The sequence below is a fragment of the Gobius niger genome, assembly GCF_951799975.1.
Source record: "Gobius niger genome assembly, chromosome: 3".
Taxonomy (NCBI): domain Eukaryota; kingdom Metazoa; phylum Chordata; class Actinopteri; order Gobiiformes; family Gobiidae; genus Gobius; species Gobius niger.
The window spans coordinates 5,388,404-5,415,894 of record NC_136854.1 but is presented as its reverse complement, the minus strand read 5'-3'; the positions used below and the strand labels follow the sequence as shown (position 1 = coordinate 5,415,894).

The 27,491-nt window shown below is 46.9% G+C and overlaps 1 protein-coding gene across 1 annotated transcript; it reads left to right on the top strand.

The window, feature by feature from the left end:
* Window positions 1–43: 43 nt before the first annotated feature.
* Window positions 44–27,491, top strand: LOC306961381 (beta-1,3-galactosyltransferase 5-like). The gene is made up of 2 exons (XM_079554104.1): window positions 44–149; window positions 26,328–27,491. Exons 1-2 carry the CDS (start codon window positions 106–108, stop codon window positions 27,454–27,456), a joined length of 1,173 nt encoding a protein of 390 aa, XP_079410230.1. The 5' UTR covers window positions 44–105; the 3' UTR covers window positions 27,457–27,491.

The following is a 27,491-nucleotide window of genomic DNA, read 5'->3' as shown; positions in this document are numbered from 1 at the left end:
TGCGCACCTGAGCAGGTACACGCGCAGTCACACGGCCGGAGGACACGAGCACAGGAGGACAGGAGGACAGGAGGACAGAAGACAGACCGCGGGGCAGAAGGAGACATGCGGGGGGTGTGCGCGCACGCCGGGCAGACGTGCCTTCGAAGGTAAGACAATACTGTTACTGTAGCGGCGGGATTTACGGCTCTGCGCTGAGAATTAGCGTGAACCTGGCCCCCATCATACTAAATATACATGAAAATATGTCAAACGTTTGCGCTGTTTTGTGCTGTAAGAATCTTTGTTTGTGCTGTTGTCGTTTTGGAGACATTAATGATTGTTTTATTGGTCAGATCTGAGGTTTCCCTGCTCGTTATAAAGTTCCAAAACGGGTAAAAAGTGTGTCACCGCTTCCTCAAGATCTGTGCTGTTTTGTGCTGTAAAGATTTCCGTTTGGGCTGGTTCGGTTTTCAAAATATTACAAACTTTAGAGCCTTGAGGCGTCACTCTCGTCCTCATCTGAGGCGCGCGCACGTGTCAGAGGCGCACGGCAACACACACTGCAAGCAAACAAACAATCATCAATGTCTCAAAAACCGTAACAGCACAAACGAAGAGTTTTACAGCACAAAACAGCACAAACGATTGACATATTTGTGGTTTAGATTTGAGTGTGATGGGGCCAGGTTCACGCTCATGTACTGAGAGGCCACAGAGCCTTTCACCACATTTTGACATCAATTTTCTTATTTCCTTGTTGTTGTAACACGCCAGGCAGAAAAACGAGTTTTCTCAGAAGTGTGCATTCCCATGAAAATGCTAATTCCTCTGAAAATTTGAGCAACAGTGAAAGAGTTAGTGAAAGAGGCGCACAGTGTGGTGTCTGCTCTGCTCAGATGCGGTTTGTTCCACAGCAGGGGAGACTTGCTCTGGTGGTAACACTGTTTCCTTCAGCACCTGTAACTCACTGAAGGTCTCAAGCTTTTATGCAAAGTACAACATTTGTTAACTACAGATGGCACCGATTTAAACCTCTGTGAGAATATCACTACAACATCAATATATATAATATATATAATATATATATCAATATATATTATATATATATATATTATATATATATATCTACCCCCACCACCGGGTAGGCTGTAACACATGCTGGGGTAAGATGTAACAGTTAAACAAAAGGAAAGCAAACAGAGGTCCTGTGATATGTTTCAAATGGAGGTTTATTCAATCCAGAACAGTGTCTCTCTCTCTAACCTGTCCCATGCTTACCTCACATGGAGTCAGTCCATAATACAGGTCTGCTGCATGGGTCAAAGCCAGTCAAATCATGAGCCAACACTTCCTCCTGTGCTCAGAGAAAACATCGTTGACGCTTCATAACCTACACTGGCATTCTGTATTCAAATCAAGTATTATTAGTTGTATATAGGGGATGATTGTGTTACGACCATCCCGGCCCCTGTCAGCCATTGTTTTGCTGAATCAGCAGAATGGTTTAAGATTAGCAGGGGGAAAGTGCATCACATTTTGCCTGAGAAACTACAATTTAATGTAATCTAAGCCATGTGGTTTTATGTGCAATAGTATAAGCACTAAACGAAATATACTCTTGGTCAAGAAATGTACTTTCTTTTTACAACCTTGTCAACCACCGCGTGGGGTCAGAGAGGAAGTGTGTGAACACTGATATGTTCATCCCGGACTCCCCCATGTTATATATATAGTTTATGGTACCCGCGTAAGCGGAAACACTGTTTTCATGTGGGAATATTATTCTTTCTCTCTCTTTCTTTCTTTCTTTCTTTCAATTTATTTTTTATTTTTTTACATTGCGAGATAAGACGCGGGCAAAAATGAAGTTTGTTGTAGAATCATAAAAATCGGTGCAGACGTGCATCATGACAAATTGAGCAAAAAATATTATTACAGCAACGCCGTCCGCCATTTTGGATGTCAGCCATTTTGGATGACGGCCCGCGAAGCGGGAATACGCCTCTATTTTTCACTTTGAACAAAATCTATCTCCTCCTAGAGCGTTTATCGGAATGAGCTAATTTTGGGTGGAAAATAATCTTGAGAAGTAGAACTTTAAAAGTTATCCAAATTACTTTTCTAAGTTTTACGTTTTTTATGCGGCAAAGCCGCAAAACTGGACGAAGTATTTTGCAATTTTTCGCAAACAATAAATGGCTCCCATTCGTACATATGAAGCCCGATTTTTATCATTTTTTTGTCAGGTGTTAAAGTCACAGTCCTAAACACTCTCATTTGGCAAAATTCAAATAGGAACTATAGGAACTACATGATGAGTACAAATTTTAGTTTTACGAAAATTAAAATAATTTGGCACAAAATTCTATTTGGTCGCTCCGATCAGAAAAGTCAATCACACCTATGCCATATTTTTCACGGTGTTGCCGTAGCGATGACCAGAATGTCCCATTTTATTCTGATGGAAAAATGTTAAACTCCATAATTCAGCAACATGTGCTTTTTCTATCTCGTCCGAGGGAAACCTGGTGAAGAAGATCTAGAGGAACCAAAGGTTATCCAAAGTACTTGGATAAACTAAGTATTTTCAACCCCAAGTAAAATTTAAAAATATGCTTCAGTTTGCAGATATCGTGTGATACAAATTCATACACCACGTTCCAAATTATTATGCAAATTGTATTTCAGTATCAAAAAGGTAAAAAAACTAAAAGTTTTTTAATGAAACTCATGGATGGTTTTGTGTCTCAGGCTCTTTGAATCACTGACACGAATCTCAGAGACCTGGGATGATTAGTTTTCAGGTTAAGCCCAGTCAAAGGGGGGGGTATTATGCAAAATTGACTTTTTCAAGCTTTACATCATGTTATGATGTCATTCCCTCATTAAAAACACGCCTGAAGTGTTGCCTTGGCACATTCACCTATTTTTGAGTAATCTGTAAAAACTCTGATGGCGGCCATTTTAGGGATAGCTTTGCCTGATTCCTCCTCGGAACGCCTCCAGCTCCTGGAGACGCCTCCGAGCTTTCGTCACCAGCCGAGTAACCAACCACTGCCCCTCAGCAGAACCCCCTCCCCACAGTGTCCAGCCTGAAGATGTAAACAGTCAGAGTCATCATGGAGGATTAGCTTCATGTGTTGTGAACCGGAGCTACAGCAGCTCTGAGACTTTTACAAAGAAACACATCAGTGTTTCTGTTCCCTACACACTCAGGATTAAAACCAGTGACAAGAACGCTTATTTCAGTGTCTGGTTCTGCGCTGGGAATGTCTTGGGGCCTTGATGATGCACAGAGCCTCCGGGGAAAGCTAATGCTAAGCTAAACCTCGAGTCATCACGTGAAAACGAGAAATATGCACGAATAAGACCCTTGGGAAAAAAGTTAAAAAACAAACAAACATAAAGGCAGTAGCAATGCCGTAAATTTAGATTGAGGGAGACAAAAGGGCGCGCAGCGCCCCCTTGCTTTGGGCAGGGCTTTTCGTGGCTTTTTTTCTTGCATTTTCATCAAACACTCTTTTGTTGTATTTTCATCCTTGTTTTTGTTGCTATTTTGACACGTTTTTCGAGAAGCCTCTAGATTTGGGTAAAGCCAAACTGGAGAAAATGCGGCCGTTAAGGTGGGGGTTAAGAGGTTAAGAACCCTGTTAGCTTCAGCTGCTCTTCCTGGGCTCTGTTTATTTATATCAAAACAAGTACAAGAAGTCATTATCAACACATTTTCAGACACAAAAACACAATCAAGCTTTTAGTTTCGTTACAACTGTCATTCAGAAAAAAATGTTTAGAATCCTTCTGTACTCTTCTTAGAGTACAGACTTTGTACTTGTGAACTCCGAAGTACGGACGTGAAGAAGCTCATGAACCTGGAGCTGTGAGCTTTTATAACATTAAATCACCTCATATGAAATTAAAAGGGTGAGACGCTGCAGGCCAAGTGAAAAGAGGTTTTTAAAGACATAAATTACACACTCTTGCAGTACACAAAAATATCATTTTACATTTTAGCCAATGTAACATTTTTATTACAATTATATCCAACATAAATATGGCGTTATGTGTAAAGTAAAAAAAGTATTTATCTGAAGTGCAAACTGAAACAATAATAAAAAATAGGTCAAATATTATGTATTTACTTGGGGGGTTGCAAGTTTTTCTGAAAAAACAAACAATTTAAACTTTAAAATATGAAACTGTTTTTGAAGTTCCCATATAAAGATTTGTCTGCAGTTCCCCCTTAATAAAACAAAGTGAAAAACCTGTTCATGACGATATGACTTTGCATTAGTTTTGCTGATCATTATAGGAAAATGAAAGCATGACCAACTTGTTTCAACACATCTGCTCTGAAAACCATCTTGAGCAGGAGACACTTCTAAAGACTGTTAAACCGGTCACATCTCCGCATTTATTTACATACGCGATCAGCTGTTGTTCAGCTGGAGCGCGGTTCTGTGTGTACGGAGGAGGGGCCGCTGCAGGCGGGGGCTCGCAGTGATCCGCATTATCAAAGCCAAACGGATCGTGGGAAATGTAGCTGGCAGAGAACGCACAAGCCTCCTCTGATGCATGCTCGGTGAAACAGGCGGAGCAAGTTCTCATCCGGGGGTTTACAGCGGACTTGCTGAGAAGCGAACTGTGAATTGGAACTGGACTTGGGCCGCCTGTGATGACGTTTCACGAGTCCACGAGCACAGAAGTCCACACAAGTACACAGGCAGGATCAGTGTCACACGCACACACAAAAAACTCTTCCTCACCCTCCGGGGCGGTCTCTTCTTCCTCCAAGCTCGGGTCCTCTATACCGTCGGCCTGGGAGCTTGAGGGTTCTGCGCAGTATCTTTGCTGTTCCTAGAACTGCACTTTTCTGGACCGAGATGTCTGATGTATTTCCTGGGATCTGCTGGAGCCACTCCTCCAGTTTGGGGGTCACTGCCCCGAGTGCCCCAACGACCACGGGCACCACTGATGCCTTCACCCTCCAGGTTTTCTCCAGCTCTTCTCTGAACCCCTGGTATTTCTCTAGTTTCTCGTGTTCCTTTTTCCTGATGTTGAAGTCGCTTGGTATTGCTTTGTCGACCACAACGGCTTTCCTCTGCTCTTTGTCACCACCACAATGTCCGGTTGGTTCATTACCATTCTGTCCGTCTGTATCTGGAAGTCCCACAGGATCTTGGCTCGGTCATTCTCGACCACCTTTGGAGGTGTTTCCCACTTTGACCTTGGGGTTTCCAACCCATACTCTGCACAGATGTTCCTGTACACTATACCAGCCACTTGGTTATGGCGCTCCATGTAAGCTTTCCCTGCAGCATCTTACACCCTGCAGTTATGTAAAGCTGGATTGTCTCATTGGCCTCTTTGCACAGTCTACACCTGGGGTCTTGTCTGGTGTGGTAGATCTGGGCCTCTATTGCTCTGGTGCTCAAGGCCTGCACCTGTGCAGCCATGATGAGCCTCTGTGCTGTCCTTTAGTCCGGCTCTGTCTAGCCATTGGTAGGATTTCTGAATATCCGCCACTTCAGTTATGTTTCGGTGGTACATGCCGTGTAGGGGCTTGTCCTCCCATGATGGGACCTCCAGCACCTCATCTTCTGTTCCCCATTGTCTGAGACATTCACTGAGCACGTCATCTGTCGGAGCCTTGTCCTTGATGTACTTATGGATCTTAGATGTTTCATCCTGGATAGTGGCTCTCACACTCACTAGTCCTCGGCCTCCTTCCTGTGGTCTGTATCTCATCCTTTGGCCAGTTTATTATTCCTGCACTAGTACTACCTAGTGCACATGCAGTATTTGTACTACCTATTGCACATGCAGTACTAGTACTACCTAGTGCACATGCAGTACTAGTACTACCTATTGTACATGCAGAACTAGTACTACTTAGTGCACATGTAGTACTAGTGCTACCTAGTGCACATGCAGTACTAGTACTACCTAGTGCACATGCAGTACTAGTGCTACCTAGTGCACATTAGGCTTGGCTGATACCAGTAGGAATATTCTCATGACGGTGTAAATGAGCAGAGAGGTAAACACTGTGCAGCGCTGGCAGAGGGGGACATGTGCAGAGTGGAGCTGGTCCAAGTGCTGTCAGTTTGGACACGCCTCCAGTGACCATCTTTGGTTAGCGGGGACGCAGGACGATGTGACCCTCCAGGATTTGAATAAAGTCACTCTTGCATCTTGGAGGTTTTCTCCAAGCTGCTCTCCGTGTGCTGTAAGTCCTTTCTCAAACAAAATAACTCATCTGATCGATTAAAAGTCGTCAATGTTCCTCGGCTGATGAGACCAGAATGATCTCTATATTTTTTATACCGAAGGGGATCCAAATATTAACTCAAACCGGTTACTAACAAGCCCGCCCTTTGCTGATTGGTTTACTCCACTTCCTGTTAGCTTATGTATGTACCACTGTGAGAAATGGAGACGCTGCGGTGACCAGACTGACCCGCCGGTCCAGCCGCTGGGAGAAGGTCAAATTTACTGAGTGCTCGAGTTACGAGCACTCAGACATGACCTGGGGAACTGTCTACAGTGAACTTTAGGAAATCTGTGGATTTAATGATATCATAACATATCGTCAGATCGTGACACATGCCAACAAATATGATGCATGTTTAGGGCCATATTGCCCAACCATAATGCACATGTAGTACTAGTACACAATTGTTTACGGCTGCCATGTTGTCTGCACTAAGTAAAAGCTGAGACTCAGTGGTGTCTCACAGTCAGCTCAGTGTCTCTTCTGTCTCAGTGCTGGACGAGCCCGCGCTCTCATCTTCATTCAGGACGTTGTCTGAAAGCACGCACGGTGGGGCGCAGGCGTTCGCTCTACATCGCGAGTGTCCATTACAGATCAGCTGATCCTCTTTGTGTCAGGGGGTGGTGATTGCAGACTGGGTTTACTCGTTAACAGCGCTAACTTTTCATTTTTCTTTCTGTCCCACTGTGCAGCCTCATTTAGCTACAGCCTGTGAAAAAACATGAACAATTCATTGGATTATTTTGCTTGTTATTTTCATAACATTTACTTAGAGGGAACATTGAGTACTAGTAATACTTTGTGCATGCAGTACTGTTACCTATGCTCACAAAGGCTGTCAATTTATCCCTTTGTCCCTTTGTCCCAGACCAGTGATTGTGTCCAAACAAAGAGGACGTGTTAAATTCTTTGAGTGGTGTTTACTGTGTTAGGACCCGAACGACTTGTTTGGGGACTTTTGCAACTCGAGTGGTTTGACAATGTGCCAAAGCCTTCTGGCTTAATGCGTCCCAAATGTGCTGAAACCAACGGAATGGTCTTAAAGAGATAGAGAGGCAGCTCTGTCTGTGGTTTATGGCTGTTTATGAGCAGGAGTGTCAGAATACCACTATGAAGGGCCCAAATGAACAGCATCTGAGTATTACTGCACCTCATGAATATAACACAACACCACAATTCATTTCATTATGAGTATGAAAATACAGATGTTGTTTTGTCACTTATTATAAATGATGTTCAGTATTTGTGTCATCAGATCTGAAGGAAACAAATTCAGTTTATTTCACTGGCTACACTTCAAATGTTTGCCTCGTTTGTGTTCTCCTCGTGTGTGTTCGCCTCGTGTGTGTGTGTTCGCCTTGTATGTGTTCGCCTCGTGTGTGTTCGCCTCGTATGTGTTTGCCTCGTTTGTGTTCTCCTCGTGTGTGTTCGCCTCGTGTGTGTGTGTTCGCCTGGTATGTGTTCGCCTCGTGTGTGATCGCCTCGTGTGTGTTCTCCTCGTATGTGTTCTCCTTGTATGTGTTCTCCTCGTGTGTGTTCTCCTCATGTGTGTTCGCCTCGTATGTGTTCGCCTCGTGTGTGTTCTCCTCGTGTGTGTTCGCCTCACATGTGTTCGCCTCGTATGTGTTCACCTCGTATGTGTTCGCCTCGTATGTGTTCTCCTCGTGTGTTCGCCTCGTATGTGTTCGCCTCGTATGTGTTCTCCTCGTGTGTTCGCCTCACATGTGTTCGCCTCGTGTGTGTTCTCCTCGTGTGTGTTCGCCTCGTGTGTGTTCGCCTCGTATGTGTTTGCCTCGTTTGTGTTCTCCTCGTATGTGTTCTCCTCGTGTGTGTGTGTTCGCCTGGTATGTGTTCGCCTCGTGTGTGATCGCCTCGTGTGTGTTCTCCTCGTATGTGTTCTCCTTGTATGTGTTCTCCTCGTGTGTGTTCTCCTCATGTGTGTTCGCCTCGTATGTGTTCGCCTCGTGTGTGTTCTCCTCGTGTGTGTTCGCCTCACATGTGTTCGCCTCGTATGTGTTCACCTCGTATGTGTTCGCCTCGTATGTGTTCTCCTCGTGTGTTCGCCTCGTATGTGTTCGCCTCGTATGTGTTCTCCTCGTGTGTTCGCCTCACATGTGTTCGCCTCGTGTGTGTTCTCCTCGTGTGTTCGCCTCACATGTGTTCGCCTCGTGTGTGTTCTCCTCGTGTGTTCGCCTCACATGTGTTCGCCTCGTATGTGTTCGCCTCGTATGTGTTCGCCTCGTGTGTGTTCTCCTCGTATGTGTTCGCCTCGTATGTGTTCGCCTCGTATGTGTTCGCCTCGTATGTGTTCGCCTCGTGTGTGTTCTCCTCGTGTGTGTTTGCCTCGTATGTGTTCTCCTCGTATGTGTTCGCCTCGTATGTGTTCGCCTCGTATGTGTTCGCCTCGTATGTGTTCTCCTCGTGTGTGTTTGCCTCGTATGTGTTCGCCTCGTATGTGTTCGCCTCGTATGTGTTCGCCTCGTATGTGTTCGCCTCGTATGTGTTCGCCTCGTGTGTGTTCTCCTCGTATGTGTTCTCCTCGTGTGTGTTCGCCTCACATGTGTTCGCCTCGTATGTGTTCGCCTCGTGTGTGTTCTCCTCGTGTGTGTTCGCCTCACATGTGTTCGCCTCGTATGTGTTCGCCTCGTATGTGTTTGCCTCGTATGTGTTCGCCTCGTGTGTGTTCTCCTCGTGTGTGTTCGCCTCACATGTGTTCGCCTCGTATGTGTTCTCCTCGTGTGTTCGCCTCACATGTGTTCGCCTCGTATGTGTTCGCCTCGTGTGTGTTCTCCTCGTGTGTGTTCGCCTCACATGTGTTCGCCTCGTATGTGTTTGCCTCGTATGTGTTCGCCTCGTATGTGTTCGCCTCGTATGTGTTCGCCTCGTGTGTGTTCTCCTCGTGTGTTCGCCTCACATGTGTTCGCCTCGTATGTGTTCGCCTCGTGTGTGTTCTCCTCGTGTGTGTTCGCCTCACATGTGTTCGCCTCGTATGTGTTCGCCTCGTATGTGTTTGCCTCGTATGTGTTCGCCTCGTATGTGTTCGCCTCGTATGTGTTCTCCTCGTGTGTTCGCCTCACATGTGTTCGCCTCGTGTGTGTTCTCCTCGTGTGTTCGCCTCGTATGTGTTCGCCTCGTATGTGTTCGCCTCGTATGTGTTCACCTCGTATGTGTTCGCCTCGTGTGTGTTCGCCTCGTGTGTGTTCGCCTCGTGTGTGTTCGCCTCGTATGTGTTCACCTCGTATGTGTTCTCCTTGTGTGTGTTTGCCTCGTGTGTGTTCTCGTATGTGTTCGCCTCGTATGTGTTCACCTCGTATCTGTTCGCCTCGTGTGTGTTCGCCTCGTGTGTGTTCGCCTCGTGTGTGTTCGCCTCGTATGTGTTCGCCTCATGTGTGTTCGCCTCATGTGTGTTCGCCTCGCTTGTGTTCTCCTCGCTTGTGTTCTCCTCGTATGTGTTCTCCTCGTGTGTGTTTTCCTCGTATGTGTTCGCCTCGTATGTGTTCGCCTCGTGTGTGTTCTCCTCGTGTGTGTTCTCCTCGTGTGTGTTCTCCTCGTGTGTGTTTTCCTCGTATGTGTCCGCCTCGTATGTGTTCTCCTCGTGTGTGTTCTCCTCGTATGTGTTCACCTCGTATGTGTTCTCCTCGTATGTGTTCGCCTCGTGTGTGTTCGCCTCGTGTGTGTTCTCGTAGTGTGTGTTCTCCTCGTGTGTGTTCTCCTCGTATGTGTTCGCCTCGTATGTGTTCGCCTCGTGTGTGTTCGCCTCGTGTGTGTTCGCCTCGTATGTGTTCTCCTCGTGTGTTCGCCTCACATGTGTTCGCCTCGTGTGTGTTCGCCTCGTATGTGTTCTCCTTGTGTGTGTTTGCCTCGTATGTGTTCGCCTCGTATGTGTTCTCCTCGTGTGTTCGCCTCGTATGTGTTCGCCTCACATGTGTTCGCCTCGTGTGTGTTCTCCTCGTGTGTGTTCGCCTCGTATGTGTTCGCCTCGTATGTGTTCTCCTCGTATGTGTTCGCCTCGTATGTGTTCGCCTCGTATGTGTTCGCCTCGTGTGTGTTCGCCTCGCTTGTGTTCGCCTCGCTTGTGTTCTCCTCATGTGTGTTCTCCTCGTGTGTGTTCTCCTCATGTGTGTTCTCCTCATGTGTGTTCGCCTCGTATGTGTTCGCCTCGTGTGTGTTTGCCTCGTGTGTGTTTTCCTCGTATGTGTTCGCCTCGTATGTGTTCGCCTCGTATGTGTTCTCCTCGTGTGTGTTCGCCTCGTATGTGTTCGCCTCGTATGTGTTCTCCTCGTGTGTTCGCCTCACATGTGTTTGCCTCGTATGTGTTCTCCTCGTGTGTGTTCTCCTCGTGTGTGTTCTCCTCGTATGTGTTCTCCTCGTATGTGTTCGCCTCGTGTGTGTTCGCCTCGTGTGTGTTCGCCTCGTATGTGTTCGCCTCGTGTGTGTTCGCCTCGTGTGTGTTCGCCTCGTATGTGTTCTCCTCGTATGTGTTCGCCTCGTATGTGTTCGCCTCGTATGTGTTCGCCTCGTGTGTGTTCGCCTCGTGTGTGTTCACCTCGTATGTGTTCACCTCGTATGTGTTCGCCTCGCTTGTGTTCTCCTCATGTGTGTTCTCCTCGTGTGTGTTCTCCTCGTATGTGTTCACCTCGTATGTGTTCGCCTCGCTTGTGTTCTCCTCATGTGTGTTCACCTCGTATGTGTTCGCCTCGCTTGTGTTCTCCTCGTGTGTGTTTTCCTCGTATGTGTTCTCCTCGTGTGTGTTCTCCTCGCGTGTGTTCTCCTCGCTTGTGTTCTCCTCGTGTGTTCGCCTCACATGTGTTCGCCTCGTATGTGTTCGCCTCGTATGTGTTCTCCTTGTGTGTGTTTGCCTCGTATGTGTTCGCCTCGTATGTGTTCTCCTCGTGTGTTCGCCTCACATGTGTTCGCCTCACATGTGTTCGCCTCGTGTGTGTTCGCCTCGTGTGTTCTCCTCGTGTGTGTTCTCCTCGTGTGTGTTTGCCTCGTATGTGTTCGCCTCGTGTGTGTTCGCCTCGTATGTGTTCGCCTCGTGTGTGTTCGCCTTGTGTGTGTTCGCCTCGTATGTGTTCGCCTCGTGTGTGTTCGCCTCGCTTGTGTTCTCCTCGTGTGTGTTCTCCTCGTATGTGTTCTCCTCATGTGTGTTCGCCTCGTATATGTTCTCCTCGTGTGTGTTCTCGTAGTGTGTGTTCTCCTCGTATGTGTTTGCCTCGCTTGTGTTCGCCTCGTGTGTGTTCGCCTCGTATGTGTTTGCCTCCTTTGTGTTCTCCTCGTGTGTGTTCGCCTCGTGTGTGTGTGTTCGCCTTGTATGTGTTCTCCTCTTGTGTGTTCGCCTCGTGTGTGTGTGTTCGCCTTGTATGTGTTCGCCTCGTGTGTGATCGCCTCGTGTGTGTTCTCCTCGTATGTGTTCTCCTTGTATGTGTTCTCCTCGTGTGTGTTCTCCTCATGTGTGTTCGCCTCGTATGTGTTCGCCTCGTGTGTGTTCTCCTCGTGTGTGTTCGCCTCACATGTGTTCGCCTCGTATGTGTTCGCCTCGTATGTGTTCTCCTCGTGTGTTCGCCTCGTATGTGTTCGCCTCGTATGTGTTCTCCTCGTGTGTTCGCCTCACATGTGTTCGCCTCGTGTGTGTTCTCCTCGTGTGTTCGCCTCACATGTGTTCGCCTCGTATGTGTTCGCCTCGTATGTGTTCTCCTCGTGTGTGTTTGCCTCGTATGTGTTCGCCTCGTATGTGTTCGCCTCGTATGTGTTCGCCTCGTATGTGTTCGCCTCGTGTGTGTTCTCCTCGTGTGTTCGCCTCACATGTGTTCGCCTCGTATGTGTTCGCCTCGTGTGTGTTCTCCTCGTGTGTGTTCGCCTCACATGTGTTCGCCTCGTATGTGTTCGCCTCGTATGTGTTCGCCTCGTATGTGTTCTCCTCGTGTGTGTTTGCCTCGTATGTGTTCGCCTCGTATGTGTTCGCCTCGTATGTGTTCTCCTCGTGTGTTCGCCTCACATGTGTTCGCCTCGTGTGTGTTCTCCTCGTGTGTTCGCCTCGTATGTGTTCGCCTCGTATGTGTTCTCCTTGTGTGTGTTTGCCTCGTGTGTGTTCTCGTATGTGTTCGCCTCGTATGTGTTCACCTCGTATGTGTTCGCCTCGTGTGTGTTCGCCTCGTGTGTGTTCGCCTCGTATGTGTTCGCCTCATGTGTGTTCGCCTCATGTGTGTTCGCCTCGTATGTGTTCGCCTCGTATGTGTTCTCCTCGTGTGTTCGCCTCACATGTGTTTGCCTCGTATGTGTTCTCCTCGTGTGTGTTCTCCTCGTGTGTGTTCTCCTCGTATGTGTTCTCCTCGTATGTGTTCGCCTCGTGTGTGTTCGCCTCGTGTGTGTTCGCCTCGTATGTGTTCGCCTCGTGTGTCTTCGCCTCGTGTGTGTTCGCCTCGTATGTGTTCTCCTCGTATGTGTTCGCCTCGTATGTGTTCGCCTCGTATGTGTTCGCCTCGTGTGTGTTCGCCTCGTGTGTGTTCACCTCGTATGTGTTCACCTCGTATGTGTTCGCCTCGCTTGTGTTCTCCTCATGTGTGTTCTCCTCGTGTGTGTTCTCCTCGTATGTGTTCACCTCGTATGTGTTCGCCTCGCTTGTGTTCTCCTCATGTGTGTTCACCTCGTATGTGTTCGCCTCGCTTGTGTTCTCCTCGTGTGTGTTTTCCTCGTATGTGTTTTCCTCGTGTGTGTTCTCCTCGCGTGTGTTCTCCTCGCTTGTGTTCTCCTCGTGTGGTCGCCTCACATGTGTTCGCCTCGTATGTGTTCGCCTCGTATGTGTTCTCCTTGTGTGTGTTTGCCTCGTATGTGTTCGCCTCGTATGTGTTCTCCTCGTGTGTTCGCCTCACATGTGTTCGCCTCACATGTGTTCGCCTCGTGTGTGTTCGCCTCGTGTGTTCTCCTCGTGTGTGTTCTCCTCGTGTGTGTTTGCCTCGTATGTGTTCGCCTCGTGTGTGTTCGCCTCGTATGTGTTCGCCTCGTGTGTGTTCGCCTCGTGTGTGTTCGCCTTGTGTGTGTTCACCTCGTATGTGTTCGCCTCGTGTGTGTTCGCCTCGCTTGTGTTCTCCTCGTGTGTGTTCTCCTCGTATGTGTTCTCCTCATGTGTGTTCGCCTCGTGTGTGTTTGCCTCGCTTGTGTTCGCCTCGTGTGTGTTCGCCTCGTATGTGTTTGCCTCGTTTGTGTTCTCCTCGTGTGTGTTCGCCTCGTGTGTGTGTGTTCGCCTTGTATGTGTTCGCCTCGTGTGTGTTCGCCTCGTATGTGTTTGCCTCGTTTGTGTTCTCCTCGTGTGTGTTCGCCTCGTGTGTGTGTTCGCCTTGTATGTGTTCGCCTCGTGTGTGATCGCCTCGTGTGTGTTCTCCTCGTATGTGTTGACTCCTTGTATGTGTTCTCCTCGTGTGTGTTCTCCTCATGTGTGTTCGCCTCGTATGTGTTCGCCTCGTGTGTGTTCTCCTCGTGTGTGTTCGCCTCACATGTGTTCGCCTCGTATGTGTTCGCCTCGTATGTGTTCTCCTCGTGTGTTCGCCTCGTATGTGTTCGCCTCGTATGTGTTCTCCTCGTGTGTTCGCCTCACATGTGTTCGCCTCGTGTGTGTTCTCCTCGTGTGTTCGCCTCACATGTGTTCGCCTCGTATGTGTTCGCCTCGTATGTGTTCTCCTCGTGTGTGTTTGCCTCGTATGTGTTCGCCTCGTATGTGTTCGCCTCGTATGTGTTCGCCTCGTGTGTGTTCTCCTCGTGTGTTCGCCTCACATGTGTTCGCCTCGTATGTGTTCGCCTCGTGTGTGTTCTCCTCGTGTGTGTTCGCCTCACGTGTGTTCGCCTCGTATGTGTTCGCCTCGTATGTGTTCGCCTCGTATGTGTTCTCCTCGTGTGTGTTTGCCTCGTATGTGTTCGCCTCGTATGTGTTCGCCTCGTATGTGTTCTCCTCGTGTGTGTTTGCCTCGTATGTGTTCGCCTCGTGTGTGTTCGCCTCGTGTGTGTTCTCCTCGTGTGTTCGCCTCGTATGTGTTCGCCTCGTATGTGTTCTCCTTGTGTGTGTTTGCCTCGTGTGTGTTCTCGTATGTGTTCGCCTCGTATGTGTTCACCTCGTATGTGTTCGCCTCGTGTGTGTTCGCCTCGTGTGTGTTCGCCTCGTATGTGTTCGCCTCATGTGTGTTCGCCTCATGTGTGTTCGCCTCGCTTGTGTTCTCCTCGCTTGTGTTCTCCTCGTATGTGTTCTCCTCGTGTGTGTTCTCCTCGTGTGTGTTTTCCTCGTATGTGTTCGCCTCGTATGTGTTCGCCTCGTGTGTGTTCTCCTCGTGTGTGTTCTCCTCGTGTGTGTTCTCCTCGTGTGTGTTTTCCTCGTATGTGTCCGCCTCGTATGTGTTCTCCTCGTGTGTGTTCTCCTCGTATGTGTTCACCTCGTATGTGTTCTCCTCGTATGTGTTCGCCTCGTATGTGTTCGCCTCGTGTGTGTTCGCCTCGTATGTGTTCTCCTCGTGTGTTCGCCTCGTATGTGTTCGCCTCGTGTGTGTTCGCCTCGTATGTGTTCTCCTCGTGTGTTCGCCTCACATGTGTTCGCCTCGTATGTGTTCGCCTCGTATGTGTTCTCCTCGTGTGTTCGCCTCGTATGTGTTCGCCTCACATGTGTTCGCCTCGTGTGTGTTCTCCTCGTGTGTGTTCTCCTCGTATGTGTTCGCCTCGTATGTGTTCGCCTCGTATGTGTTCGCCTCGTGTGTGTTCGCCTCGCTTGTGTTCGCCTCGCTTGTGTTCTCCTCATGTGTGTTCTCCTCGTGTGTGTTCGCCTCGTATGTGTTCGCCTCGTGTGTGTTCGCCTTGTATGTGTTCGCCTCATGTGTGTTCTCCTCATGTGTGTTCTCCTCATGTGTGTGTGTTCGCCTCGTGTGTGTGTTCGCCTCGTGTGTGTTCTCCTCATGTGTGTTCTCCTCATGTGTGTTCTCCTCGTGTGTGTTCTCCATGTATGTGTTCTCCTCATGTGTGTTCGCCTCGTATGTGTTCGCCTCGTGTGTGTTCGCCTCATGTGTGTTCTCCATGTATGTGTTCTCCTCATGTGTGTTCGCCTCGTATGTGTTTACCTCGTATGTGTTCGCCTCGTATGTGTTCTCCTCGTGTGTGTTCTCCATGTATGTGTTCTCCTCATGTGTGTTGGCCACGTATGTGTTCGCCTCGTATGTGTTCGCCTCGTATGTGTTCTCCTCGTGTGTGTTTACCTCGTATGTGTTCGCCTCGTGTGTGTTCGCCTCATGTGTGTTCTCCTCATGTGTGTTCGCCTCGCTTGTGTTCTCCTCATGTGTGTTCGCCTCGTATGTGTTCTCCTCGTATGTGCTCGCCTCGTATGTGTTCTCCTCGTATGTGTTCTCCTCGTATGTGTTCGCCTCGTGTGTGTTCGCCTCATGTGTGTTCGCCTCGTATGTGTTTACCTCGTATGTGTTCGCCTCTTATGTGTTCGCCTCGTGTGTGTTCGCCTCGTGTGTGTTCGCCTCGTGTGTGTTCGCCTCGTGTGTGTTCTCCTCATATGTGTTCGCCTCGTGTGTGTTCTCCTCGTATGTGTTCTCCTCGTATGTGTTCTCCTCGTATGTGTTCTCCTCGTATGTGTTCTCCTCGTATGTGTTCTCCTCGTGTGTGTTCTCCTCATATGTGTTCGCCTCGTGTGTGTTCTCCTCGTATGTGTTCTCCTCGTATGTGTTCTCCTCGTATGTGTTCTCCTCGTATGTGTTCGCCTCATATGTGTTCGCCTCGTATTTGTTCTCATATGTGTGATTTTTACTCCATTTTAAACAATCATAACAAAAGTACTTGACGTCCCTTCGACACAAAAATGTGCTTGAAACTTTGGAGCGCTGTAAAAAACTGAAGGTTCGATATTTTTCAAAAACTTTTTTGAAGATCTGACTGTCCTCTTTCCAGGCATATACTACAAGTATTATATCCATCCATTTTCTTCCGCTTTATCCGGGGTCGGGTCGCGGGGGCAGCAGTCTCAGCAGAGATGCCCAAACTTCCCGATCCACACACACTTCCTCCAGCTGTTCTGGGGGGACCCCGAGGCGACACCAGGCCAGCTTGGAGACATAGTCCCACCACCGTGTCCTGGGTCTTCCACAAGGCCTTGTCCCACTAGGACATGCCTGGAACACCTCCCGCGGGAGGCGACCAGGAGGCATCCGGAACATATGCCCGAGCCACCTCAGCTGGCTCCTTACGACGTGAAGGAGCAGCGACTCTACTCCGAGCTCCTCCCGGGTAACTGAGCTCCTCACCCGATCTCGGAGGGTGCACCCAGCCACCCTGCGAAGGAAACTCATTTCGGCCGCTTGTATTCGCGATCTTGTCCTGTCGGTCATGACCCAAATCTCATGACCATAGGTGAGGGTGGGAACGTAGATCGATCGGTAAATCGAGAGCTTTGCCCCCGACTCAGCTCCCTCTTCACCACGACAGACCGATACAGCGACCGCATCACTGCTGACGCCGCACCGATCCGTCTGTCCATCTCACGCTCCATCCGTCCCTCACTCGTGAACAAGACCCCGAGATACTTGAACTCCTCCACTTGAGGCAAGGACTCCCCACCGACCTGTAGAGGGGAAACCACCTTTTTCCGGTGGAGAACCATGGCCTCAGATTTGGAGGTGCTGATCCTCATCCCGGCCGCTACACACTCGGCTGCAAACCATCCCAGAGCAGCTGAAGGTCCCGGTTCGTTGAAGCCATCAGAACAACATCGTCCGCAAACAGCAGAGATGAGACTCTGAGGGTCCCAAACCGGACACCCTCCGGCCCCTGGCTGCGCCTACAAATTCTGTCCATAAAAGTAATGAACAGAACCGGTGACAAAGGGCAGCCCTGGCGGAGACCAACACGCACCGGGAACAGGTCTGACTTACTGCCGGCAATGCGAACCAAGCTCCTGCTGCGGTCATACAGGGAACGGACAGCCCTTAACAGAGGGCCCCGGACCCCATACTCCCGGAGCACCCCCCACAGGGCACCACGAGGGACGCGGTCGAACGCCTTCTCCAGATCCACAAAACACATGTGGACTGGTTGGGCGAACTCCCACGAACCCTCAAGCACCCGATGAAGGGTATAGAGCTGGTCCAGTGTGCCACGACCAGGACGAAAACCGCATTGTTCCTCCTGGATCCGAGGTTCAACCATCGGCCGGATCCTCCTCTCCAGCACCCCGGAGTAGACCTTACCGGGGAGGCTGAGGAGGGTGATTCATCCCATCCCAAACATCGACGGGAAAATAAACAAATTCTCCTTCAGTTGAATACATTGCTGTCCAATGTCTTTGAGTCGAGAGGACTGTATTTCATAGAGAACTTTAATCTGTTCTGGCAACGTGATGACCTGTTTAGAGGAAATGGCCCTCACTTGAGCAGAGGTGGAGTGAGACGACTGACGGAAAATCTCCTCCACACTCTGCAAAATCAGAGGAGGCCTGAGCTACAAGAGAGAGCCGAGAGGAGCATGAGAAGAGCTCCTGGCTCAGCAGCAAAGGCCTCAACTGCACCACCAATAAATGATACAGTCGCAGCTGCGTCATCTGCACCTGCAGTAAAGGACTCAGCCATAGCAGCACCACCTGCACCTATGGACTCAGACACAGTTAAGGATTCAGCCACAGCAGCACCATCTGCACCTATGGACTCAGCCACAGTTAAGGATTCAGCCACAGCAGCACCATCTGCACCTATGGACTCAGCCACAGTTAAGAATTCAGCCACAGCAGCACCATCTGCACCTATGGACTCAGCCACAGTTAAGGATTCAGCCACAGCAGCACCATCTGCACCTATGGACTCAGCCACAGTTAAGGATTCAGCCACAGCAGCACCATCTGCACCTATGGACTCAGCCACAGTTAAGAATTTAGCCACACCAGCACCACCCGCATCTCCAGAAAGCGTTTCAACAATAGCAGCATCACCACCTGCATCTCCGCGGAAACGCTCAGCTTTAGCACCACCTGCACCTATATTAAACGATTTAGCCCAAGGAGCACTTGCATCTACTCCACCACAGGCCTTGAGCCCGACTACTACATCTACACCCTCCAGAGACTTTTCTGAATCGTTCCCATCCCCAGAGTCACCTATGGGATTTTCCAACCATCTTGAAAACTTGATAAAAAATGACTCCCCTCACTCCAGTCGCGTCAAGACCAAGGCTTTCATCCCCAAAGAAGCATCATGCCCCTCTCCCACCTCCGCCTTTTTCACAAACCAAGGTCTCCCCAGCTCGGCCCCCACCACCGGCGCCCACAGCTGTTATCTCCAGCAGCTTCACTGCTGCTGTCTAGGACATTAGGGGCCTCTGCGTTGCTACCATGTATAGCAAACTCAAAACCAACCAGAGGTCCATAGAGGGAGTGTGTTCTTAAAAAACAATTAGTACTGTCAAACAAGGATAGATTAAATAAGAGAGGGACAGTCAGACCGTCTCTTAAATAAGAGAGGGACAGTCAGACCGTCTAATCAAATAAATCTAATCCATCTCCCCTGCAAAAAGATTCCATCCACTCAAACACAGATAAATCTCAAACATGCTGCACTCCATGTCAGATCATTAAAAATCAAGTCCTTTTTAATAAATAGTTTTATTTCCTCTAATAATCTAGATTTTATGTTTTTAACTGAAACATGGCTAGACAAAAACACTGGAAATGCAGTTTTGATTGAGTGTAGTCCATCTCACTTCAATTTTGTGTCTGAAACACGCCAAAACCAGAGGGGTGGGGGTGTTTGTGCCATTTTCAGGAACAATTTACTCTTTGAAAAAATTGTCATTTGGGGTTTTTCCATCGTTTGAGTATGTGTCATTCAAAATGGAGATAAAACAATCTTCCATACTTTATATGACTATTTACAAACCACCACAGAACTGTTTTAATGAAGATTTTACTCTCATTTATATGCATTGATTTCGATTGTTTAGTAATTTCAGGTGATTTTAATGTGCATGTGGATGTGACCAACGACAGGCATGCAAAAGAACTCAGTGCTGTCCTTGAAATGTTTGGTTTAACTCAGCACGTGAGTGAGGCGACTCACAACAAAGGCCACACTCTAGATCTAGTTATTACAAAAGGTGTTAATATATCAAATGTGAATGTTGTTAATGTTGCTTTATCTGATCATTTTTGTGTCTTCTTTGACCTGTGTGTTACACCTAAACCAGTGGTTGGGCCTGGAGTTATTCAAAGAAGACACATAAATGATACAACGAAGACACAGTTTATGGAGATGATCAGATTTGAAAATGCCCCATGTTCTAATGTTGATAATCTGTTGGACTCTTACACATCAAGGGTCTTAAATGTTTTGGATACTATTGCTCCTGTCAAGGTTAAAATGGTTAACAATAATCGTGTGATCAGTGTGCTGTCTTTGTGTATAAATACTGTGAGCTGTGAACTGTGCTTCAGAGCATCTTGTATCCAGTTACTTGATGTGTCTCCATGTGCACATGTCCAATAAATCGGCACGCTTGATTCATGACAACTTCTCTCCGTTTTTTATTTAATATGGTCTCAATATTTACCATAACAGTCAATACGCCGCACTGTCACAAATGCCCGATTCGAGTGGAGTCTACGTTCCGCAAACGCGCACACAGTGGCGTGAACGCGCACATGTGTCAGCTCCAGCCAAATCTAACCAACAGCCTGATTAACAAACATGTATGCCATTTAATCCTTTACTTACTGGATTATTTTCAAAAATATTACACTTTATATTTTGGTCTATACTTGTATTTTACCTCCCATATATTAAGTGTTTGCACACATTGGGAATACATTAGGTCCAAGTGCAGAGTAAATGTGTAATAAAAAGTTAAATAAAAAATATTGGCCTGTCTATATAATAGACAATGTCTATATAATAGACATTGCCTATACAGTAGCCTCTATCTAACGTTTTTCTTTTTTCTTTTAAAGTACCGATAAGAGCACCATTAAAGTCCCGGATCTTTTTTCTGTAGCAGGTCAGTGTGCAGAAGAGGAGATTTAGTTTGTCACCAGAAAATTGATTGGCACAAAGCTACTGACTGTAAACAGTTCATCAGGACCTCTAATGTCGGCCTACAGTTCAAAATTAATGTTTAACTGAATAAACAGTTAGTAAACACAAGTGCATCTTCTTGAACATGAATTATTTTCATCACCAATTATCACAGTAGAACGTTCTCAAGCAGGTTGTGATGCATTTTGGAAACAGGAGATGAGCCCCTGGTCTAACGCACCGCCTGATTTGAGAAACTCGTTCTCAAAGACTTACTTTTAGTCATTATTTGGGTAGCACACATATTCTGAATGGCTTCGGCAGAATTCAAGCGAGACATTTTAATCTAGATTAATCTAGATTAATTTCAGAATTAATCTAGATTAATCTAGATTTAAAAAAATAATCTATGCCCACCTCTAATATATATATAACAACATCATTAACCCTTTAATTGCCAACTCTGTCGCAAAGTTACTATAGTCCATGTTCCAAAAAGTTAAATATTTTTAACATTTTTGAGGCAAAATGAAACATTTCTGTTGTGGCTGATGTGGCCTGATGTCAGTTATTTTAGGAAATAACTCCTGTTGCGGGAACTTCGACACAAAATGTGCTTGTAAGCTAGAAAAAAATAAAGGAACAATATTTTTTTGCTTTTATTTTGAATCCCTACTTTTCAATCCATAGCTATAAAAGGAATTCAAAATGGAATTTCAAACTTCTGCATATTTTCTGAACTTTGAGGCTTCAGATTAACACCCTGACTATTTGTTTCACCATGAGGTCATTTTTGCCGAGTTTGGCAAGAGGAAGAACATGCTTGTATGTTCACAGTTGTTAAACATATAAACAACTGCATCACTTCTTTCTTACTGAATCTAATCTTTTATTTTGTGACTATGCATCAGAGTGAATCTGTTTTCAACTAGTATTTGAACAACAACAAAAAAACAGATTTGAGGACCAGCTGTACGGACACGACTGGAGAATTCCAATATGACAAAAAAAAAGACAATTTAGGGTATAATAAATGAGAAAACAAAAATCATAACATGGTGTGAGCAGCAGATGAGCTTCAATGGGAAGTCGCTGCTTGTTCCATTGATCAGAAAAGGGAAGAAACAAACACACAGGCATGTTCCTCTTGCCAAACTAGGTAAAAAGGACCAGATGGTGAAACAGATATGTCAGAGTGTTAGTTTGAAGCCTCAAGGTTCAGATCATGTGCAGAAGTTTGAAAAAAGCATTTTAATTCCTTTTATAGTTGTGGTTTGAAGTACTAATACACCTTGAGCTTTTGCACATTTTGTCATGTTTACAACCATAAACATAAAGATTTTATTTTGAATTTTTTACTGAACGTTCACACACAAGTAACAGACAACTGTGAAGTGAAAGGAAAATGATACATGATTCTGTTATTTTTCAAAAAATAGAAAAGTGAAAAGTGGGGCGTGCATAAGTATTCATACAGCATTTTCTGAGTGCATTAAATTACCTTTAAAACATTCCTAATGACTGCAGAATGTTCACTCCTTGGCCTAACCGTTAAATAGAGGCCACCTGTGTGTAATCTACTCTCAGTTTAATTACAGCGGTTCTGTGAGGGCCTCAGAGCTGTGGTCGGAGGGTATTGGTCACTAAACAACATCATGAAGGCCAAGGAGCACCAGAGAGGTCAGGGATAAAGTTCTGGAGAAGTTTAAAGCAGCGTTCAGTTATACCAAGATTTCCCAAGATTTGAACATCTCCCGGGGCAATTGTTCAATCCATCATTCAGAAATGGAAAGAGTAAAGCACCACTGCAAACTTACCAAGACACGGCCGTCCACCTAAAATATCTGACCGAACAAGGAGAGCACTGGTAAGAAATGCAACCAAGTGCCCCATGATAACTCTGGAGGAGCTGTGAAGTCCTGCCGCTGAGCTGGGGGAATCTGTACATGGGACAACTATAAGTCTTACTCTACACAAATCTGTCCTTCATGGACGAGTTGAAGAAGAAAGCCATTATTGAAAGGAGGCCATAAGAAATCCTGTTTGAAGTTTGCTAGAAGTCAAAATTTAACTTTTTGGCCCAAATGCAAAACGTTATGTATGGAGCTTCTGTAATAGAGATGGCAGAGCCGCGGTCTGCGTCTGGACTGAGCAGGACTTATCAGGACTGAGCCAGGACGTGGACTACACCGGTTGCAAAACCCAGAGCTAAACTAAACCAGTTATAAACTGAAAAGCAAAAGAGAGCAGTGACAATAAGAAAGACGTTTTTAGCTTTAGCGACAGACCTGGAGGCGGAGCTTACGTGCTGTTGTTTACAACTTTACAGCAGCTGCTGTAAGAGGAATATCAAAGATTGTTGAAAGCGAGCGCTTACTCTGTATTAGACATTGTTGGTCCAGTTTTGGTAAATTGTCAGTGGCAGAGTGAGCATGTAAGGATCTTTGAGTGTGAAGTAGCGAACAGCGCAGTGTGTTTAGAAAAGTTTAGCTGAAAGAAAACCCTGTCCTGATGTGGATCTGTCTCTGCAGCTCAGGAGGTAATGATGTCCTTTCTTTCTTTTTATCGCTGCTTAAGTGGAAACTGCGCTCCAAACACGAAGTCACAGGCGACGCTGCTACTCCTGTGTATCCTCTGCGGTGCTGTTTTAGGAGTTTTTCCTGAACACATTATTTTTTATTGAATTAAAATAACATTGGTATCGAAAAAAGTACCGTTAAGGCACCTGAACCGAAAAGCAGGTATCGTTTAAGTACTTGGTATCGGGAAAAAAACGAACGGTACCCATCCCTAAGCAGGACAATGACCCTAAACACAAAGATAAATCTACAATGGAATGGTTTTAAAAAAACATATTAATGTGTTAGAATGGCCCAGTCAAAGTCCTGACCTAAATCCTGTTGAAAATCTGTGGAAAGACCTGAAAACGCTCTCCTTCTAATGTGACAGAGCTGGAGTTGTTTTGTAAAGAGGAATGGGCTAAAATGTCAGTCTCTACATGTGCAAATCTTGTAGAGTCAGACCTCAGAAGACTTGCTGCTGTTATTGCAGCAAAAGGGGGTCCCACAAAGTATTCATTCATGCTGTATGAATACTTATGCAAGCCCCACTTTTCACTTTTCTATTTGAAAAATAACAGAATCATGTATCATTTTGCTTTCACTTCACAGTTGTCGGTTGCTTGTGTGTGAGTAAGTATTCAGTCAAAAATTCAAAATCAAATCTTTATGTTTATGGTTGTGAACATGACAAAATGTGCAAAAGTTCAAGGTGCATTAGTTCTTTCGAGAGGCACTGAAATTAAGATCAAATCCATTATTTAAGTTCCTTTTTATTTGGTCTGTTCTGTTTTCATGCCTGTCATCAGCTGTAGTTTTATATGGGAGGTGATGAACCGCTCCTTTGAGTAATAGGGGTTTGGCCCGCCCTCCATGACGTGTGGCGTCTTCTCGGATTTTACAGAAGTGCTTTGAAAAGCTATTTGTTCCTCGAAGTTTATGAAAAAATGAATAGTTTATGTGCACCATTAGTAATACGCTTGATTACAACCCAAATTACCTCAAGTTCATCCAAGTCTCCATCGGGGTCCGGCGCCTCTATCATTTGGGGCACCTCAGTTGTTGTTCGTCTCATTAGCATGTGTAGATTCTGAATGTGTTTGACAGTATTGTTATCATATGCTGGGCTGTCAAAGACTGTTATGGCACTGACCAAGATGTCGTCCATAGAGGCCAGCATGTTTGTCATGGACAAGAGGCCCACCACATGCATGGGCAGTTGGTCGCGATTTTCTGCACTGTGGAGAAGCATCCGGCAGCCGGAGTCCATTATGTCATTGGTCAGTGTGGCTAGTTGTGGTAAATGGTAAATGGTCCTCCGAGACGCAGCCCTTACAGGACGGCAACGTATTTCCAATAGGTCGTGTCTTACACGGTCTCCTTTGAACGCGACTGTGGCCTTTAGTGATGTTACTGTGACAGTGGCTGTTGTTCTGCAGTCTTTGACCGTACAATACGTATGTGCTGTGAGGTCTGGGCCCTTAAAGGAGGATTGTAGGGGTTTTAATGACTGACATTTGCATTACAGGGGTCCATTCTAAGTCTGCCAATGTATCGTTGTTCCCACTATGTAACGATTCATCGAAAATTGATGTAAAAAATAAAAGAGTCGAGGTTAAAGCCACCCTCAGCCACTCCATTATGCCCGAGCGGAATAGTTCCATTCTCACATTGCATCGCTAGAAATAGCAAAACAAGCTCCACACACGCCTCAGCATGTAAACACAAACACGTGAAGGCCTGGGAGCAGGAGCAGTCGGAGTTTAGTGTTAGTGGGTAAGCATTATGATGAAGTTTACCAAAGATCTTGCCTGGCTGACACCATGCTGCTGTGTGCGCTCCAATCATTTGGAACTACACAGCAGCCTGGGGACCATGGCCCAAATTTTTGCATGGATTTGGGAACCAATCACAGAACGAGGAGGGACGGCAAGATGATGACGCGCTATTCGATATACGGAAGCTTGTTGTTTACTTACGAATTGAAATAAAAAAGTTTATTTACGGATCGAACTTAACAGCAGCAGACGCGACACTATTTTTCGATCAAGCTTTAGGCCGTGTTCTAAATAGTTCAGCTTTAAAGTTTACAGCGGGTACGTCATACGTCATCGATTGGCTGTGGCCTCGTGCAGACGCATGATAGACATTCAGCCCAATAAACGGCTATGGACGATCGTAAACCACACCTCTCCTACGAGAAAATGAATTGGTGGTCCCCAGACTAAACATCACTTGTGATTTTAGTGTGGCGTTAGCCAGGCTACCAAAGATCGTGAACTGACAAACATCTGACAGACCTGCTCTGATGTAGCTGAAATCCTCATCAAATGTCTGTTAGTCAAATAATCCAATATCTACAGATGTTGGATTATCTGTAGATATTGGAGGAAAGAAACAAGGACTTTATTTCCTCCTTGTTGTGAGGAAAGAAACTGCACTGTAAAATTAGTTCTAAATGGTAGTGTTACGTTCGAATGGCAAACTGTAATTTTTTTTTTTTAAAAGACCTACATGAAAGTCTCAAAATGTTGACTTTGCTACATATCTTATTTATGCTGATAAATATGTTAATGACATTTCTTATTGAATCCATCATCAGTGCAGCATTTGCAGCAGGAGGAGTGGGGAGCGTGGGTGAGAGAAAGAAGACAGGTGAGGAGAGAGCGGGGCAGGACAAGGGTTCAATACTCCACTACTGACAGAAAAAAATCACAAAGGCATAGCTGAGCCAGGACAGCTTCAAACAAACAAACAAACAAACAAAAAACACAGTCAAAATGATTAGTTGATTTCATGCCTGGTAAAGTTCTCTTATTGAGACAGATACAGTTTGTTACAAAAATGCAGATGTTGAAACAAAAGAAACATCTATTGTTATCAAAAGAAGTTTGGAAATCGGGAATGTAAAATCGGAAAACGATTGGAATCGGGGCTTGAGTGAATCGTTACATCTCCACTCGACTCCTGTTTTTCCCCCAAACCTGTCAAACCAGTCTTGTCCCAGTCACATGACACCGTTCCGAATGTCCTTTGGAGCAGCAGGGGAGCGGCACAACTCCCGGCCAGTAGGGGGCAGGGGGTTGATGGCTATGCGCACCATTTCCGGTTCCCCATTGGCTGCTATGCTGAGTTAGCCCAGTTAGCCCCGTTTAGCCCAGGGTGCTTTCAGTTTTTGGGGGTTAACTGTGACGTCTTCGGATCTTTACTTAAACACCCACAGTTTACGCCAAGGTTCCCCCACCTAAAACACTAACAGAGATCGATTAGCAGCATTTTGCTAACGTTAGATGACACTATGCAACGATAGGCGACGGCTCTTTGTGGAAGAGAAGGGGAAATTTGGATTGGCACTCAAAAATGCAATTTAAAAGGCGGGAAAAAAATTACAAGAAAGCGGGGAGAGCAAAAGTCCCTTACCAGAACTTTGTCCAAGCTCTGATAAAATAAAGGAACAAAAGTCTTGAAATGTGTTTGTTTTTGCAGGCTGCCGCTGAAGACCTGCCCCCAAAACAAGCTGATCCACTCCTACTTCCAACTGCTGCTGCTGTGCCTGGCCGTGCTGGTCTTTGCCTTCACCATAATGGGCAGCGTCTCCTCGTGGGACACCCTTCCCCTGGATGAGTACTACCAGAGACTGTTCAACCAGACTGGAGAAACCAAGTTCAGACCTCCACCTTTCCATGTCCACAGAAACTTGACTCACACCCAGATTCCCACGACTGCACCGTCCCCCACACCCAGCACCGCCTCAGTGCCCCCTCCCACGACCCCCTCTGCGACGCCACCCCCGCACTTCCACCAAGCCTATGCCCCAAACTATCACTTCACCGTGGACAACCTGGACGCCTGCAAAGACCCTCCCTTTCTGGTTCTCATGGTTCCCGTGGAGCCTCAGAACGTGGCGGCGCGGGATGCCATCCGCGAGACGTGGGGGAAAGAGCCTCTCGTCCTGGGGGAGAGGGTGCTGACCATGTTCATGCTGGGACAAGCCGGGGGCGACCCGAACAGCCTCAGCCGAGAGAACCTTCAACACCATGACCTCATCCAGAGCGACTTCACCGACTCGTATAAAAACCTCACCATCAAAACCATGGTGATCATGCACTGGCTGGCCACGCGCTGCAACAACGCCACTTTTGCCATGAAGATCGACTCGGACATGTTCCTCAATATAGGTAATCTCGTGGACATGCTGAAAAAGCCCCAAATCCCCCGGGCTAACTATCTTACCGGGTTGATCATGTGGAATCGTCCCGTGGTCCGCTCCAAAAACTCCAAATGGTATGTCCCGGAGGAGATGTACCCCGAGCCGCTATACCCGACCTACGTCCTGGGCGCGGGCTACGTCTTCTCCAGTGATCTCCCGGCGAGGTTCGTGGAGATCTCCAGGACGATCAAGCCGTTCAACATTGAGGACGCGTACATTGGAATGTGCATGAAGAGGCTGGGTTTGGCTCCCACCTCGCCCCCGAACCCCGCACAGTTCCAGGCCTATAACTCCCACTACGATCGCTGCCAGTTCTCGCGGGTCATCACCTACATCCTGGGCTCCTCCAAGCAGCTGCTCGAGTACTGGGCCGACCTGAAGAAGCCGGGACCGCTCTGCAAGTAATGAGCATCGAAGGCACACTTCACTGACACGTGGTC

Coding starts and splice junctions, on each gene's coding strand:
- LOC306961381 (XM_079554104.1), top strand. CDS start 106: ATGCGGGGGGTGTGCGCGCACGCCGGGCAGACGTGCCTTCGAAG. Junction 150..26,327: donor GGGCAGACGTGCCTTCGAAG/GTAAGACAATAC, acceptor TTGTTTTTGCAG/GCTGCCGCTGAAGACCTGCC.